Genomic DNA, 14,608 nt, shown 5'->3' with positions numbered 1-14,608 from the left:
GTAAACCCAGGCTTAACACATTTACAGACATATACGCTCAAGAGAAAATAAATGCAAATGAAGTTTCCATTGTTTATGTACATGAATGAATGCGTATTTGAGTGAACGCAGTGTATGGCTGTGAATCCCTGATAAAGTATTTAAGCAGTGATAGGACAGTGAAGTGACCAAACATTATAGCAGAACAACAGACACTACTCACAGGACGGTATGGGCATTATTGTGGGCCACAGACCGTACCTAATCGGTGGTGCGTAAACAAGGCGAAAAAAAATGAAATATCACGTGACTCTTGGTAAAATAAAATGAATGCGGCAATAACTGTAATATACACCCCAGTCTTTTCCAGAAATAGAAAAAGAATTAGTGAAGACGGGAGAGATTCAATCTGAAAATGTAGGGTAGCATAAATAACAGATACTAAAAGTTTAACTACGGTCAAACATCTTTCTTCCTTTGACTAAACTCTTCTACATGAGCTTAATTTGTCAGAACAGCATGCTTTTCTCATGACCTGAATTTCTTCATTTTGGCAATAATTTGCACTCAACATATTTGGTTTTGGTCGCCAAAATGTCCAAGTGATTGCTTGTAAATTAAGTCCTGCCACTGTCACACGTAATTTCGTTTGCCATAGTCTCCGTTTTGAATTGGACTTTTTGACGGTTCATATTTGACTGGAAATGAGGATTTCAAATGTTGTGGACAGGAACAGCAAAGAATTGTGCCTCCAGCGAACAGGAGCGCGGCTGCGCCCCATCCAATGTAAAGCGCGGCTCCAATCTCCCGCTTTTGCGACGGCAGGATTTGAGGATTGTAGAAGTCTGAGATGATGTTGTTTGCGATCCAACACAGGGGTATTAAAACAAACAAACCACTGATGATGAAGGTTACTCCGCCGGCGTTGACGACCCTGGCTTTGACTGCTTCGGTTTTGATACAATTGGTGCACTGAGCGCCAGCAATGGTCACCGTCAGTCCCATCACACCCATAACGGCAGAAATCACAGTGAGGGCACGAGCGGTCTGCAAATCCGTGGTAAGCGCAAGCACGGAGTCGTGCACTTTACACTGCATCTGGCCCGTGCTCTGGACAACACAGGACATCCACAGTCCATCCCATATGTTTTGAGCCACAACGATGTTGCCTTCAATAAAAGCCGACACTTTCCACATCGGCAAACCGCATGCCACCATTACCAGAAATGTCCCAGAGATGCTCAGCCCCATTCCAAGGAACTCAAGGCAAGCGGAAATCATTTTTGCAGAACCGTTTTCACGCAATGAAAACCTTGAATCTATAACTTATAAGTTCTGTTAACTCGTCAAATTTTGTGCTGTATTCGTTTTCGTCGCACGCATGAAAATGAAAGCACTCTACATTGCTTTCCAGGCTCACGTGTAAGGCAGTATCGTGCAGATACGACTATCTGACAAAAGAACACAAGTTTTCGGAGCCCACTAAATGAGAGCAACTAGTTATACGCTTATTCAACAAAGGCGCTCAAGTTTAGCCAATGGGAGACCACCGCATCTCTCAACGGCCAATCAAAGGCAAGAGTTTGAGGAAAACAGACAACGGGAAACTCTACGGTGACGAAGATTATTTATCATCAGATGAAGAGTGATAATGGCAAGAGACAATAGACGTGTGATTGAACACTCTTCCTGGTATTCATTCTTAAAAAAAATACATAGGTCAGGGAAGCCTGCGGATGCACCTTCTACGTGAAAACGCAATAAATGTGGAAATCTAAATGTGAGTTTACGCCTTCGCTTTGCGACAGATAAAATGCAACAGGCATCTAACTTCGAGTAGTTCAGCGTCACGCATGTGAAAAGTTTCCGAATTGTTTCCTGCATTTTTTAAACTCTGAAATCGCCAGATACCCGCAAAATATTCTGTTTATTTGTTGATACTTCTCCCACAAGTGACTTAAACAAACCAGATGTTGGTATCGGATCAAACATTTAAAGACGTTAAGAGGTCTGTGAATAGCGTGTACTTGTCCAGCAGTTTAGTTTTTGACGGCACTGCTGTTTCCAGTGATGTAGTGCAGTGCACTTATTAATAAATATTTAATAAAGGCACCATGACGTTTTCTTCTGATTTGAGCTTCACATACTCATACCTTGCCCCGCGCTCACAGTGAAGAAGGTAACGGAGTTCCCCTCAGTGTCGGCGATTTCTCCTCCTATGTGGGTCAGAAAAACAGGAAAAGGGGCAAGACGTGCACTGCAGCTGTTAAACCAACGGGGGAAAGAAAGTCCAGACAAAGAACTGGACCAGAAGAGGTTTCATTTCCAGTCGAATTCTTTACAGCTTCATGTTGAGTAGAGAAATGTGTTTAAGAATCAAACGCATACTAACGTTTGCCAAGTCACGGTTAGTCTTTTCCTCACCCGCTCTCTCTCCCTCAGCAGCTCAAAAACACTCATTCGATCTCAGCGGACTCTCAGAATCTGAAAAAGGTTGGAATTAACCTCATATATCAGCGTACCATTCAGATTATTTCTGTGTCATGAGAAGAGTGAGATTAGACTCAAACTCGTCTGTGCTGGAAAAACAGTGAGTCTGTCCATGAGCAGGAGAAATGGCTGATCTGTGAGTGACACGGTTCACAGAACCGATCAGCCTCGACAAAGCCTTACACCGCCTGCGTCTCATTCAGCCCAGTAAGGACCGAGTCTGACAGAGAATATGTGATGGGAATTGAATGAGTTCGTTACAGTAACTGTTGACTGAATGCAGTTTGGAGAAATATTATAAAACTGACCAAACGACTCTGATTTGACTGACTTGGAAAATTTGAAGTGGAAGAGGACTGACTTGGCATTTTGAAAGTTTGTCAGAACACGTTGAGGAAAAGCAAACATGTTCAGTATTATCAGTGAGTAAGAAAAAGCTAGCAGACACATTTTAAACTAAAATATTTTTCTCAAAATTGGTTTGAAGAGTCTGTTACTGAAACGTTTCTTAAGTACGGTTCCCATCCCTCCTGCCTGCGTTTACGATCGAGGGATGTGGTGCGTGTTGATAATTAGGGGACCACGCCAAATCACTGTGGGATGTGGGAAATTCTACCTCCCCATAGGACACCATAAACAACCAGTTCTCTCTCCATCTCTCCTGCAATCTCTCCACCCTGCGTGTATGCCTGGAATAATAACAGTAATCACCCAGCCCAGTTTCTCCCCGTGACCTGGCTTGATTGGAGAATGTCTGATAAGACAATTAAGAATGGGAAGGAAATGCTGTTCACAGATAGCCGAGTATCCAATCAGAAATCAGGGCAACAGAAAACAAGACATACTGTTTGTCTGTTTATTTAGAGATTTAAAATTTGGATGGTGGGCCTGTCCGATAAGGCAAACCTTAGATCAAACACATCACACTGTGTTTAGACTCCATTGGGCTCTAAACAAACACACATTCACCTCAAGATGCAGATGCACAGTCATGTCATGTGTCGTTAAATGTGAGATTATTCTGAATCATCCCAGGAATGTTAGGACACAACATGTCAAACCCCATAACACTCTTCATCATATGTTCTGAAATCATATTATTTTCCTTCTCTTTGCTGAGAAACATTTCAGCTTAAACCCTCAGCAGCTTAAACCAAATCCTCAAACAGCCTGTGCTTGTGCCGTGAAATACTTTTTCTAAAGTGTGAGGGGACATGGTGCAAACTAGCAGCTTGTTAGCTAAAGAGAACAAACTCCCCTGTTCCCAGAGAACAATATCCCCCATAATCCCATGGAAATGTGATCAGACCCCTGAGTGAGGAGAACACAGCGAGACCCATCATCTCCTCTGCCAGCCCAATCGAACCGGCAACCCTCCGGTCACGAGCCCGGTTCTCTAACCTTTAGACCACGGCTGCCCCTAGTTGTGCATGTGTTAGTGCATGTGTGTTAGTGTGTATGTGTGTGGGTGTGTAGTTGTGTTAGTGTGTATGCGTGTAGCTGTGTACGTGTGTTAGTGTGTATGTGTGTAGTTGTGTTAGTGTGTATGTGTGTTGGTGTGTAGTTGTGTTAGTGTGTATGTGTGTAGCTGTGTAAGTGTGTTAGTGTGTAAGTGTGTAGGCGTGTGGATGTGTATGTGTGTTAGTGTGTATGTGTGTAGGTGTGTAGTTGTGTTAGTGTGTATGTGTGTAGCTGTGCATGTGTATTAGTGTGTATGTGTGTAGTTGTGTTAGTGTGTATGTGTGTGGGTGTGTAGTTGTGTTAGTGTGTATGTTTGTAGCTGTGTAAGTGTGTTGGTGTGTAAGTGTGTAGGCGTGTGGATGTGTATGTGTGTTAGTGTGTATGTGTGTAGGTGTGTAGTTGTGTTAGTGTGTATGTGTGTAGCTGTGCATGTGTGTTAGTGTGTATGTGTGTAGTTGTGTTAGTGTGTATGTGTGTGGGTGTGTAGTTGTGTTAGTGTGTATGTTTGTAGCTGTGTAAGTGTGTTGGTGTGTAAGTGTGTAGGCGTGTGGATGTGTATGTGTGTTAGTGTGTATGTGTGTGGGTATTTCCTCCCTGACACCTGTTCTGGACATGACAGTGATATGATACAAGCCACAAGCACACTTATACTTACACTATATACACACTCACACTACATACACACTTATACTTACACTATATACACACTTATACTATATACACACTCATACTTACACTATATACACACTTATACTATATACACACTCATACTTACACTATATACACACTTATACTTACACTATATACACACTTATACTACATACACACTTATACTTACACTATATACACACTTACACTATATACACACTTATACTTACACTATATACACACTTATACTTACACTATATACACACGTATACTGTATACACACTTATACTTACACTATATACACACTCACACTACATACACACTTATACTTACACTATATACACACTCACACTACATACACACTTATACTTACACTATATACACACTTATACTATATACACACTCATACTTACACTACATACACACTTATACTTACACTATATACACACTTATACTATATACACACTCATACTTACACTATATACACACTTATACTTACACTATATACACACGTATACTGTATACACACTTATACTTACACTATATACACACTTATACTACATACACACTTATACTTACACTATATACACACTTATACTGTATACACACTTACACTACATACACACTTATACTACATACACACTTATACTTACACTATATACACACCTATACTATATACACACTTATACTATGTACACACTTACACTACATACACACTTATACTATATACACACTTATACTCACACTATATACACACTCATACTTACACTACATACACACTTACACTACATACACACTTATACTATATACACACTTATACTTACACTATATACACACTTACACTATATACACACTTATACTTACACTACATACACACTTACACTACATACACACTTATACTATATACACACTTACACTATATACACACTTATACTTACACTACATACACACTTACACTACATACACACTTACACTATATACACACTTACACTATATACACACTTATACTTACACTACATACACACTTACACTACATACACACTTATACTTACACTATATACACACTTATACGATATACACACTTATACTATATACACACTTATACTTACACTATATACACACTTACACTACATACACACTTATACTTACACTATATACACACCTACACTACATACACACTTATACTTACGCTATGTGTGTAGGACAGAGTTAAGGCTGTCTGCAGTGTGTGTGTGTGTCTGTGTGTGTGTGTGTGTGTGTGTGTGTGTAGGACGGAGTTAATGCTGTCTGCAGTGTGGGTGTGTGTGTGTGTGTGTGTGTATGTAGGACGGAGTTAATGCTGTCTGTGGTGTGTGTGTGTGTATGTGTGTATGTGTGTGTGTAGGACAGAGTTAATGCTGTGTATATACACACTTACACTATATACACACTTATACTTACACTATATACACACTTACACTACATACACACTTACACTACATACACACTTATACTATATACACACTTATACTTACACTATATACACACTCATACTATATACACACTTATACTATATACACACTTATACTTACACTATATACACACTTACACTACATACACACTTATACTATATACACACTTATACTTACACTACATACACACTTATACTTACACTATATACACACTTACACTACATACACACTTATATTATATACACACTTATACTTACACTATATACACACTTATACTATATACACACTTATACTTACACTATATACACACTTACACTACATACACACTTATACTATATACACACTTATACTTACACTATATACACACTTACACTACATACACACTTATACTATATACACACTTATACTTACACTATATACACACTTACACTACATACACACTTACACTTACACTATATACACACTTACACTACATACACATTTATACTATATACACACTTATACTTACACTATATACACACTTACACTATATACACACTTATACTACATACACACTTATACTTACACTATATACACACTTACACTACATACACACTTATACTTACGCTATGTGTGTAGGACAGAGTTAAGGCTGTCTGCAGTGTGTGTGTGTGTCTGTGTGTGTGTGTGTGTGTGTGTGTGTGTGTAGGACGGAGTTAATGCTGTCTGCAGTGTGTGTGTGTGTGTGTGTGTATGTAGGACGGAGTTAATGCTGTCTGTGGTGTGTGTGTGTGTATGTGTGTATGTGTGTGTGTAGGACAGAGTTAATGCTGTGTGAAGTGTGTGTGTGTGTTTGTGTGTGTAGGACGGAGTTAATGCTGTGTGCAGTGTGTGTGCGTGTGTGCGTGTGTGTGTGTAGGACAGAGTTAATGCTGTCTGTTGTCTGTGTGTGTGTCTGTGTGTGTGTAGGACGGAGTTAATGCTGTGTGCAGTGTGTGTGTGTGTGTGTAGGACAGAGTTAATGCTGTCTGTTGTCTGTGGTGTGTGTGTGTGTGTGTGTGTGTGTGTGTGTGTATGGAGAGGATATCCTCTTGTGTCCTCTTTATTTTCCTGTGGACTGCTTTTCCTGTCGGACATGCAGCGCTTCTGTTCCGTTCCAGTAAAGTTGATTTAAGCCCCAGGGTTCTGTGGAGGATCCATAATAATTATTATACTCATATCACCATGGCCACTTCAGAGTCTTGCTTTAGACAGAGTTCACCATTTACTGTTTTTTATCATGACACTTGTATTATCAGGCTGTTTCCTTTAAGTGAATACATATTGGAGTGAAGTAATAATAGGATGAAGGGTGTCTGATTACAAAGATCTATATGTTTTCATGCTCTGAGAACTATTTTACCCCAAAAACACTAAGGACAGTTAAAGTCCGTGTACACTAATGCTTTAAGTCCTATCAGTTGGTTTATGACACATATCCTCAGTGATCTCAGTGTAATTATGAATGATAATGAAACTTTCCTGGCATGACTCCTCTGCTACACTCTGATAGTCCCAGAGCTGTTTTAGTATGTAATGGATGTCTCCTGTTGTCGTTATGAACTAACCGTCCAATCCACTGTAAACTCACTCCTCATCTCAGCAGTGTGCAGCCTCGTGCCTGTGTAGCCTGTGGTTTAACTCATTTCCCATCTGGGCTATCAACAGGAGGCAGATGGAGTCAGGTGACTCATTGTTGTGTTTGGTCATTTTACTGATTGCCTGGACCACGTGTAAAATGTGACTAAGACACAATGCCTCCGTGTAAGATTCTGGTCAGCAGATAAGATGGTGTAGTCATTGTGAAGTTATGAATTCTGACCATTTGAAGGCCCAGTCATAAGTCTGTTTTGGGACTAACTGAGCAGTGTGTTGATTCAGACGGAGTGGTGCACTGGTAATAGCATTTTCAAAGACTCCACTAAACACACAGCCCCAGCTCCTGAACATCCGTTTTTTTCTCTTCATTTCCGGAGCCATTTTCTCTCTTAATCTGCAGATCAGTGCATTCCATTTGGAACAAAACCATTTCCTGTGATCATTAGACCTAATCAGAAAGACACCCTCTCTCCTTAGAAGGGTAATGCCTTACTACTTTTATGAAGAATTAAAAAAGAAATGATAGACCTTTTCCTAATGTCTGTAAACGGGTGTTCAAATGTAAACTCTTTCCTATAACAGTCTCAGACCTTTACCGATATGTTTATGTGGGCCTCAGAACTCAGTATGAACCACCAAACAACAGGGCCTATTTACTACAGAGTTACATATTTAAATATTTTAAATACATAAGACAACGGGTCATCACACCCCTCTGGACAAGAAGAGCCAGGAGCACTGGTCGTTCTCAGTCTTCAGAACCTCAACTCTGTGTTTAACCTCTCTGTGTCTGTTTACCCATTCTGTGTTTGACCTCTCTGTGTTTACTAACCCTGTGTTTACTAACTCTGTTTACAAACTCTGTGTTTACCCACTCTGTGTTTACTAACTCTGTGTTTATCAACTCTGTGTTTAACCTCTCTGTGTTTACAAACTCTGTGTTTACCCACTCTGTGCTTACTAACTCTGTGTTTACTAACTCTGTGTTTAGTCACTCTGTGTTTACTCACTCTATGTTTACCCACTCTGTGTTTACCCACTCTGTGTTTACTAACTCTTTGTTTACTAACTCTGTGTTTACTCACTCTGTGTTTACTGACTCTGTGTTTACTCACTCTGCGTTCAATCTCTCTGTGTTTACTCACTCTGTGTTTAACCTCTCTGTGTTTACTCATTCTGTGTTTAATCTCTCTGTGTTTACTAACTCTGTGTTCACTAACTCTGTGTTTACCCACTCTGTGTTTACTAACTCTGTGTTTACTAACTCTGTGTTTAATGTCTCTGTGTTTACTAACTCTGTGTTTACCTATTCTGTGTTTAACCTCTGTGTTTACTCACTCTGTGTTTACTAACTCTGCGTTTACTCACTCTGTGTTTACTAACTCTATGTTTAACCTCTCTGTGTTTACTCACTCTGTGTTTACCTATTCTGTGTTTAACCTGTGTGTTTACTAACTCTGTGTTTACCTACTCTGTGTTCAACCTCTCTGTGTTTACCCACTCTGTGTTTAACCTCTCTGTGTTTACCCTCTCTGTGTTTACTCACTCTGTGTTCAGTCTCTCTGTGTTTACTAACTCTGTGTTTAACCTCTCTGTGTTTACTCATTCTGTGATTAATCTCTCTGTGTTTACCCACTCTGTGTTTACTAACTCTGTGTTTACTCACTCTGTGTTTAACCTCTCTGTGTTTACTAACTACTAACTTTATAGGTAAACACAGTGTATAGTGTTTACCTATTCTGTGTTTAACCTCTATGTTTACTAATTCTGTGTTTAACCTCTCTGTGTTTACTAACTCTGTGTTTACTCACTCTGTGTTTAACCTCTCTGTGTTTACCTATTCTGTGTTTAACCTCTGTGTTTACTAATTCTGTGTTTAACCTCTCTGTGTTTACTAACTCTGTGTTTACTCACTCTGTGTTTACTAACTCTGTGTTTACTCACTCTGTGTTTAACCTCTCTGTGTTTACTAACTCTGTGTTTACCCACTCTGTGTTCAATCTCTCTGTGTTCAATCTCTCTGTGTTTACTCACTCTGTGTTTACTAACTCTGTGTTTAACCTCTCTGTGTTTACTAACTCTGTGTTTACGTATTCTGTGTTTAACCTCTGTGTTTACTAATTCTGTGTTTAACCTCTCTGTGTTTACTAACTCTGTGTTTACTCACTCTGTGTTCAATCTCTCTGTGTTTACTCACTCTGTGTTTAACCTCTCCGTTTTTACTCATACTGTGTTTAATCTCTCTGTGTTTACTAACTCTGTGTTCACTAACTCTGTGTTTACCCACTCTGTGTCTACTAACTCTGTGTTTACTAACTCTGTGTTTAACCTCTCTGTGTTTACTAACTCTGTGTTTACCTATTCTGTGTCTGCTAACTCTGTGTTTACTAACTCTGTGTTTACCCACTCTGTGTTTACTAACTCTGTGTTTACTAACTCTGTGTTTAATCTCTCTGTGTTCAATCTCTCTGTGTTTACCCACTCTGTGTTCAATCTCTCTGTGTTTACCCACTCTGTGTTCAATCTCTCTGTGTTCAATCTCTCTGTGTTTACTCACTCTGTGTTTACTAACTCTGTGTTTAACCTCTCTGTTTACTAACTCTGTGTTTACGTATTCTGTGTTTAACCTCTGTGTTTACTAATTCTGTGTTTAACCTCTCTGTGTTTACTAACTCTGTGTTTACTCACTCTGTGTTCAATCTCTCTGTGTTTACTCACTCTGTGTTTAACCTCTCTGTGTTTACTCATTCTGTGTTTAATCTCTCTGTGTTTACTAACTCTGTGTTCACTAACTCTGTGTTTACCCACTCTGTGTCTACTAACTCTGTGTTTACTCACTCTGTGTTTAACCTCTCTGTGTTTACTAACTCTGTGTTTACCCACTCTGTGTTCAATCTCTCTGTGTTCAATCTCTCTGTGTTTACTCACTCTGTGTTTAACCTCTCTGTGTTTACTAATTCTTTGTTTACCTATTCTGTGTTTAACCTCTGTATTTACTAATTCTGTGTTTAACCTCTCTGTGTTTACTAACTCTGTGTTTACTCACTCTGTGTTTACTAACTCTGTGTTTAACCTCTCTGTGTTTACCTATTCTGTGTTTAACCTCTCTGTGTTTACTAACTCTGTGTTTACTCACTCTGTGTTTACTAACTCTGTGTTTACTCACTCTGTGTTCAATCTCTCTGTGTTTACTCACTCTGTGTTTAACCTCTCTGTGTTTACTCATTCTGTGTTTAATCTCTCTGTGTTTACTAACTCTGTGTTCACTAACTCTGTGTTTACCCACTCTGTGTCTACTAACTCTGTGTTTACTAACTCTGTGTTTACCCACTCTGTGTTTACTAACTCTGTGTTTACTAACTCTGTGTTTAATCTCTCTGTGTTTACTAACTCTGTGTTTACCTATTCTGTGTTTAACTTCTGTGTTTACTAACTCTGTGTTTACTCACTCTGTGTTTACTAACTCTATGTTTAACCTCTCTGTGCTTACTCACTCTGTGTTTACCTATTCTGTGTTTAACCTGTGTGTTTACTAACTCTGTGTTTACCTACTCTGTGTTCAACCTCTCTGTGTTTACCCACTCTGTGTTTAACCTCTCTGTGTTTACCCACTCTGTGTTTACTCACTCTGTGTTCAGTCTCTCTGTGTTTACTAAGTCTGTGTCTAACCTCTCTGCGTTTACTCATTCTGTGATTAATCTCTCTGTGTTTACCCACTCTGTGTTTACTCACTCTGTGTTCAATCTCTCTGTGTTTACTAACTCTGTGTTTAACCTCTCTGCGTTTACTCATTCTGTGATTAATCTCTCTGTGTTTACCCACCCTGTGTTTACCCACTCTGTGTTTAACCTCTCTGTGTTTACCCTCTCTGTGTTTACTAACTCTGTGTTTAACCTCTCTGTGTTTACCCTCTCTGTGTTTACTAACTCTGTGTTTACCCTCTCTGTGTTTACCCTCTCTGTGTTTACTAACTCTGTGTTTAACCTCTCTGCGTTTACTCATTCTGTGATTAATCTCTCTGTGTTTACCAGACCGTGTCCTTAAGTGATTAGGGCGCATCAGCTGGAGCTCACCCTAACCCTAACCCTAACCCTAACCCTAGTCTGTTCTTCCACATACTGTACCTCATGTATTCAAAAATAGCCTTACATCTACACACATATGTTCCTCTGTTGGCACGCATGGGAGCAAAGAGGTGTGTATTCGCCATGTTATAACATTTATCTTTCACACTTATGTATACTTATGAGAAATGTTCTGTGAGGTTATGGTTGGGTTGGGAGCAGTGTTACACTGATGAGAAGTGTTCTGTGAGGTTAGGGTTGGGTTGGGAGCAGTGTTACACTGATGAGAAGTGTTCTGTGAGGTTAGGGTTGGGTTGGGAGCAGTGTTACACTGATGAGAAGTGTTCTGTGAGGTTAGGGTTGGGTTGGGAGCAGTGTTACACTGATGAGAAGTGTTCTGTGAGGTTAGGGTTGGGTTGGGAGCAGTGTTACACTGATGAGAAGTGTTCTGTGAGGTTAGGGTTGGGTTGGGAGCAGTGTTACACTGATGAGAAGTGTTCTGTGAGGTTAGGGTTGGGTTAGGAGCAGTGTTGCATGCTGACTAACATTCTGTTTGTTAGTCTCGTTTTGACAGAACAAATCTTCCTAACGAATATCTTCTCCAGAGAACTGTTTTCTGCCATGTTGTGTCTCAACCTGTCGTTCACCAAACTAAAAAAGAAAAACTATGTCTCAAACCCCCCACTTCTTCTTCTCCAATTGTTCCGTAGCAGTTGGGAAAAAGGGAAACAGCTTGTAGAGAACAATAAACGTTTCCTGCAATGTGTTTGGTTAGTCCACAGAGACGGCACGAGACTGCACTGTGGAGCTTTAATGAGCCATTGTATGGCTGTATAGTCCAAACCTCTTCTTTTCCTGAGATGCCTGGTTTCCCATCATAACCCTGCCAGCCTGGGCGGCATTTCTGTCCTCTGACGGAAGCACTCAAACGTTTTCCCCTTTTCACTCTGTGACCGTGATGTATCCTGCGCCACACTTTCCTTGAGTGCCCCTGGAAGGTGGAGCCGACTCCCAAGCAAAGAAAAAGCCGCCACAATATCACCACAGCTGGCAAAGAAACACCACTTTTGTCCAGTGTTTACATTATTTCCACCAACAGTTCATAGTAGACTGTGGGATGGACCGAAAACCCAAATCTGTCATTAATTAATCACAAATGACTCTGCTGAAACAACAAAACCTTAGTAAAGAACATGTTATTGTATCTTTGTCAGAACTCATGTGAAATAATTATAAGAGTGAATGAAAACATTTGGCCTTACACTTCTGTTTATTATTTAGTAACTCACGTAGTGACTGACTGTGATGGAGTAGAGACCTATTCCATTAGAAGAAAAATGTTTCACCGTAGGCTGAAGAGGATTGCTCAGAATATCTCTAATGACCAAGTGAAGCATGCATCCATATTTTACATATTTTACATACAAACACATCTGATATTTTGGTGACTTATTTTCTGAGCTGAAATCTAAACAAGCCCTGTAAGATTGAGCCGGTTCTGAACCGCCTCACTGGCTGGAAAGGAACACGGGGCAAAGTCTCATGATATCAGAAGCACTCAAATCAGTTTACAAATGGCACTGTAAATTAGCAGAACCCTTTGAAAAGGAAAAGGCAACAATCGTGGGAGTATGTGCAGCACTGTTACTTGGGGGAAGAGATCGTTTTGTGACTGCCACAGACTGGAGTCAGAGGAGAGGTGCAGAGGCTGCCTGTTTCCGTGTGGAGCAGAGATTGTTCAGCCTCAGCCTGATAGGCCGTGTGGAGCACAGGAAGGTGGCTGAGGACTGCAGCTGGGCCACTGCACCGTGTCTCAACAGGATTTTCCCATCATTGTTTCCCTCCTGTTTGCTCATGGGGAACATGTCAACACTGATGAGTGTGTCTGTTCAGCTGGGCTTCTGGGCTGTGTTGTTGTTTAGTTATGTTAATGTTTACAATCATTGGTTTTCTGCAGGAACCACACAACAACACCGGATCTGCCAAGAATGGGCCGGTGACCGTTAGTGGACTGAGATTCAGTGCATTTATTTCATTAGTGCTATAGTCCTTCTGCTGGACCTGCTGGCTAATCTTAACCATTACTGACACACAGAGCATTGAAAGATCGGCTTGTCTGGTGTTTCGTGGTGGAGAAACATCATTGATGGGTTTGAGTCTCTGAGCCGTCGTTTCTCTCACCTGACTCCTCAGATACACTCTAGTCTATAAAGAGTTTTGGCAGCTGACAGTTGCTATAGAAACAATTAACTATGTCCCTCCAGACTGGCTCAATCCAGCCTGATGAACCAATTCCCCCAGTGAAGAGTGTTTCTGACACCGCACAGCTCTCCCCCACGAGAGAATACAGCATAACGCTCTCGCTCCCCCAGTGTGTGTAAGAGTTTCAAACAAGAGGACAAATAAACATTTGAGAATGGATGTCCATGATTAAATCTCCCGCTGTCTTTGTTCTGGCCTCACTGAAAGACAGAATACAAGTTGGAAAATGCCACTGTGACCTCATCTCAGTCACCTCATTAAAATGTTTGTGATAAGCATTTTGTGTACCCCTATAATGTGAAAAAACTCACCCTGGTACTCACCCTTCTTTAAACTCCCCCAAAATGGGCTTGTTCTTAAATAAAAACAAACCGATTGATTGGCCTTTGATGTGCCTGAAAAATAAGAAACATGGAACAAGAACCACTCCACACAGTCTGCCTTTGGCATCTGTCATGTGACTTCCTGTACAGAGCTCTGGCCACGGTTTGCAAACCACTCTCCCACCACTCTCCCACCACTGTCCCCTCCACTGACCCATCCCACCACTGTCCCCTCCACTGACCCCTCCCACCACTGTCCCCTCCTCTGTCCCCTCCACTGTCCCCTCCCACCACTGTCCCCTCCACTGACCCC

The 14,608-nt window shown here is 40.7% G+C and overlaps 1 protein-coding gene across 1 annotated transcript; it reads right to left on the bottom strand.

Annotated features, from left to right (window-relative positions):
* Window positions 1-64: 64 nt before the first annotated feature.
* cldn5b (claudin 5b) lies at window positions 65-1,434 on the bottom strand. The gene has a single exon (XM_030767314.1). The coding sequence runs from the start codon at window positions 1,258-1,260 to the stop codon at window positions 613-615; it is 648 nt and encodes a 215-aa protein (XP_030623174.1). The 5' UTR covers window positions 1,261-1,434; the 3' UTR covers window positions 65-612.
* Between the last annotated feature and the right edge of the window lie 13,174 nt (window positions 1,435-14,608).

Source organism: Chanos chanos, chromosome 3 (genome assembly GCF_902362185.1).
Source record: "Chanos chanos chromosome 3, fChaCha1.1, whole genome shotgun sequence".
In the NCBI taxonomy this organism is placed as follows: Eukaryota; Metazoa; Chordata; class Actinopteri; order Gonorynchiformes; family Chanidae; genus Chanos; species Chanos chanos.
This window is presented reverse-complemented; position numbering and strand designations above follow the sequence as displayed.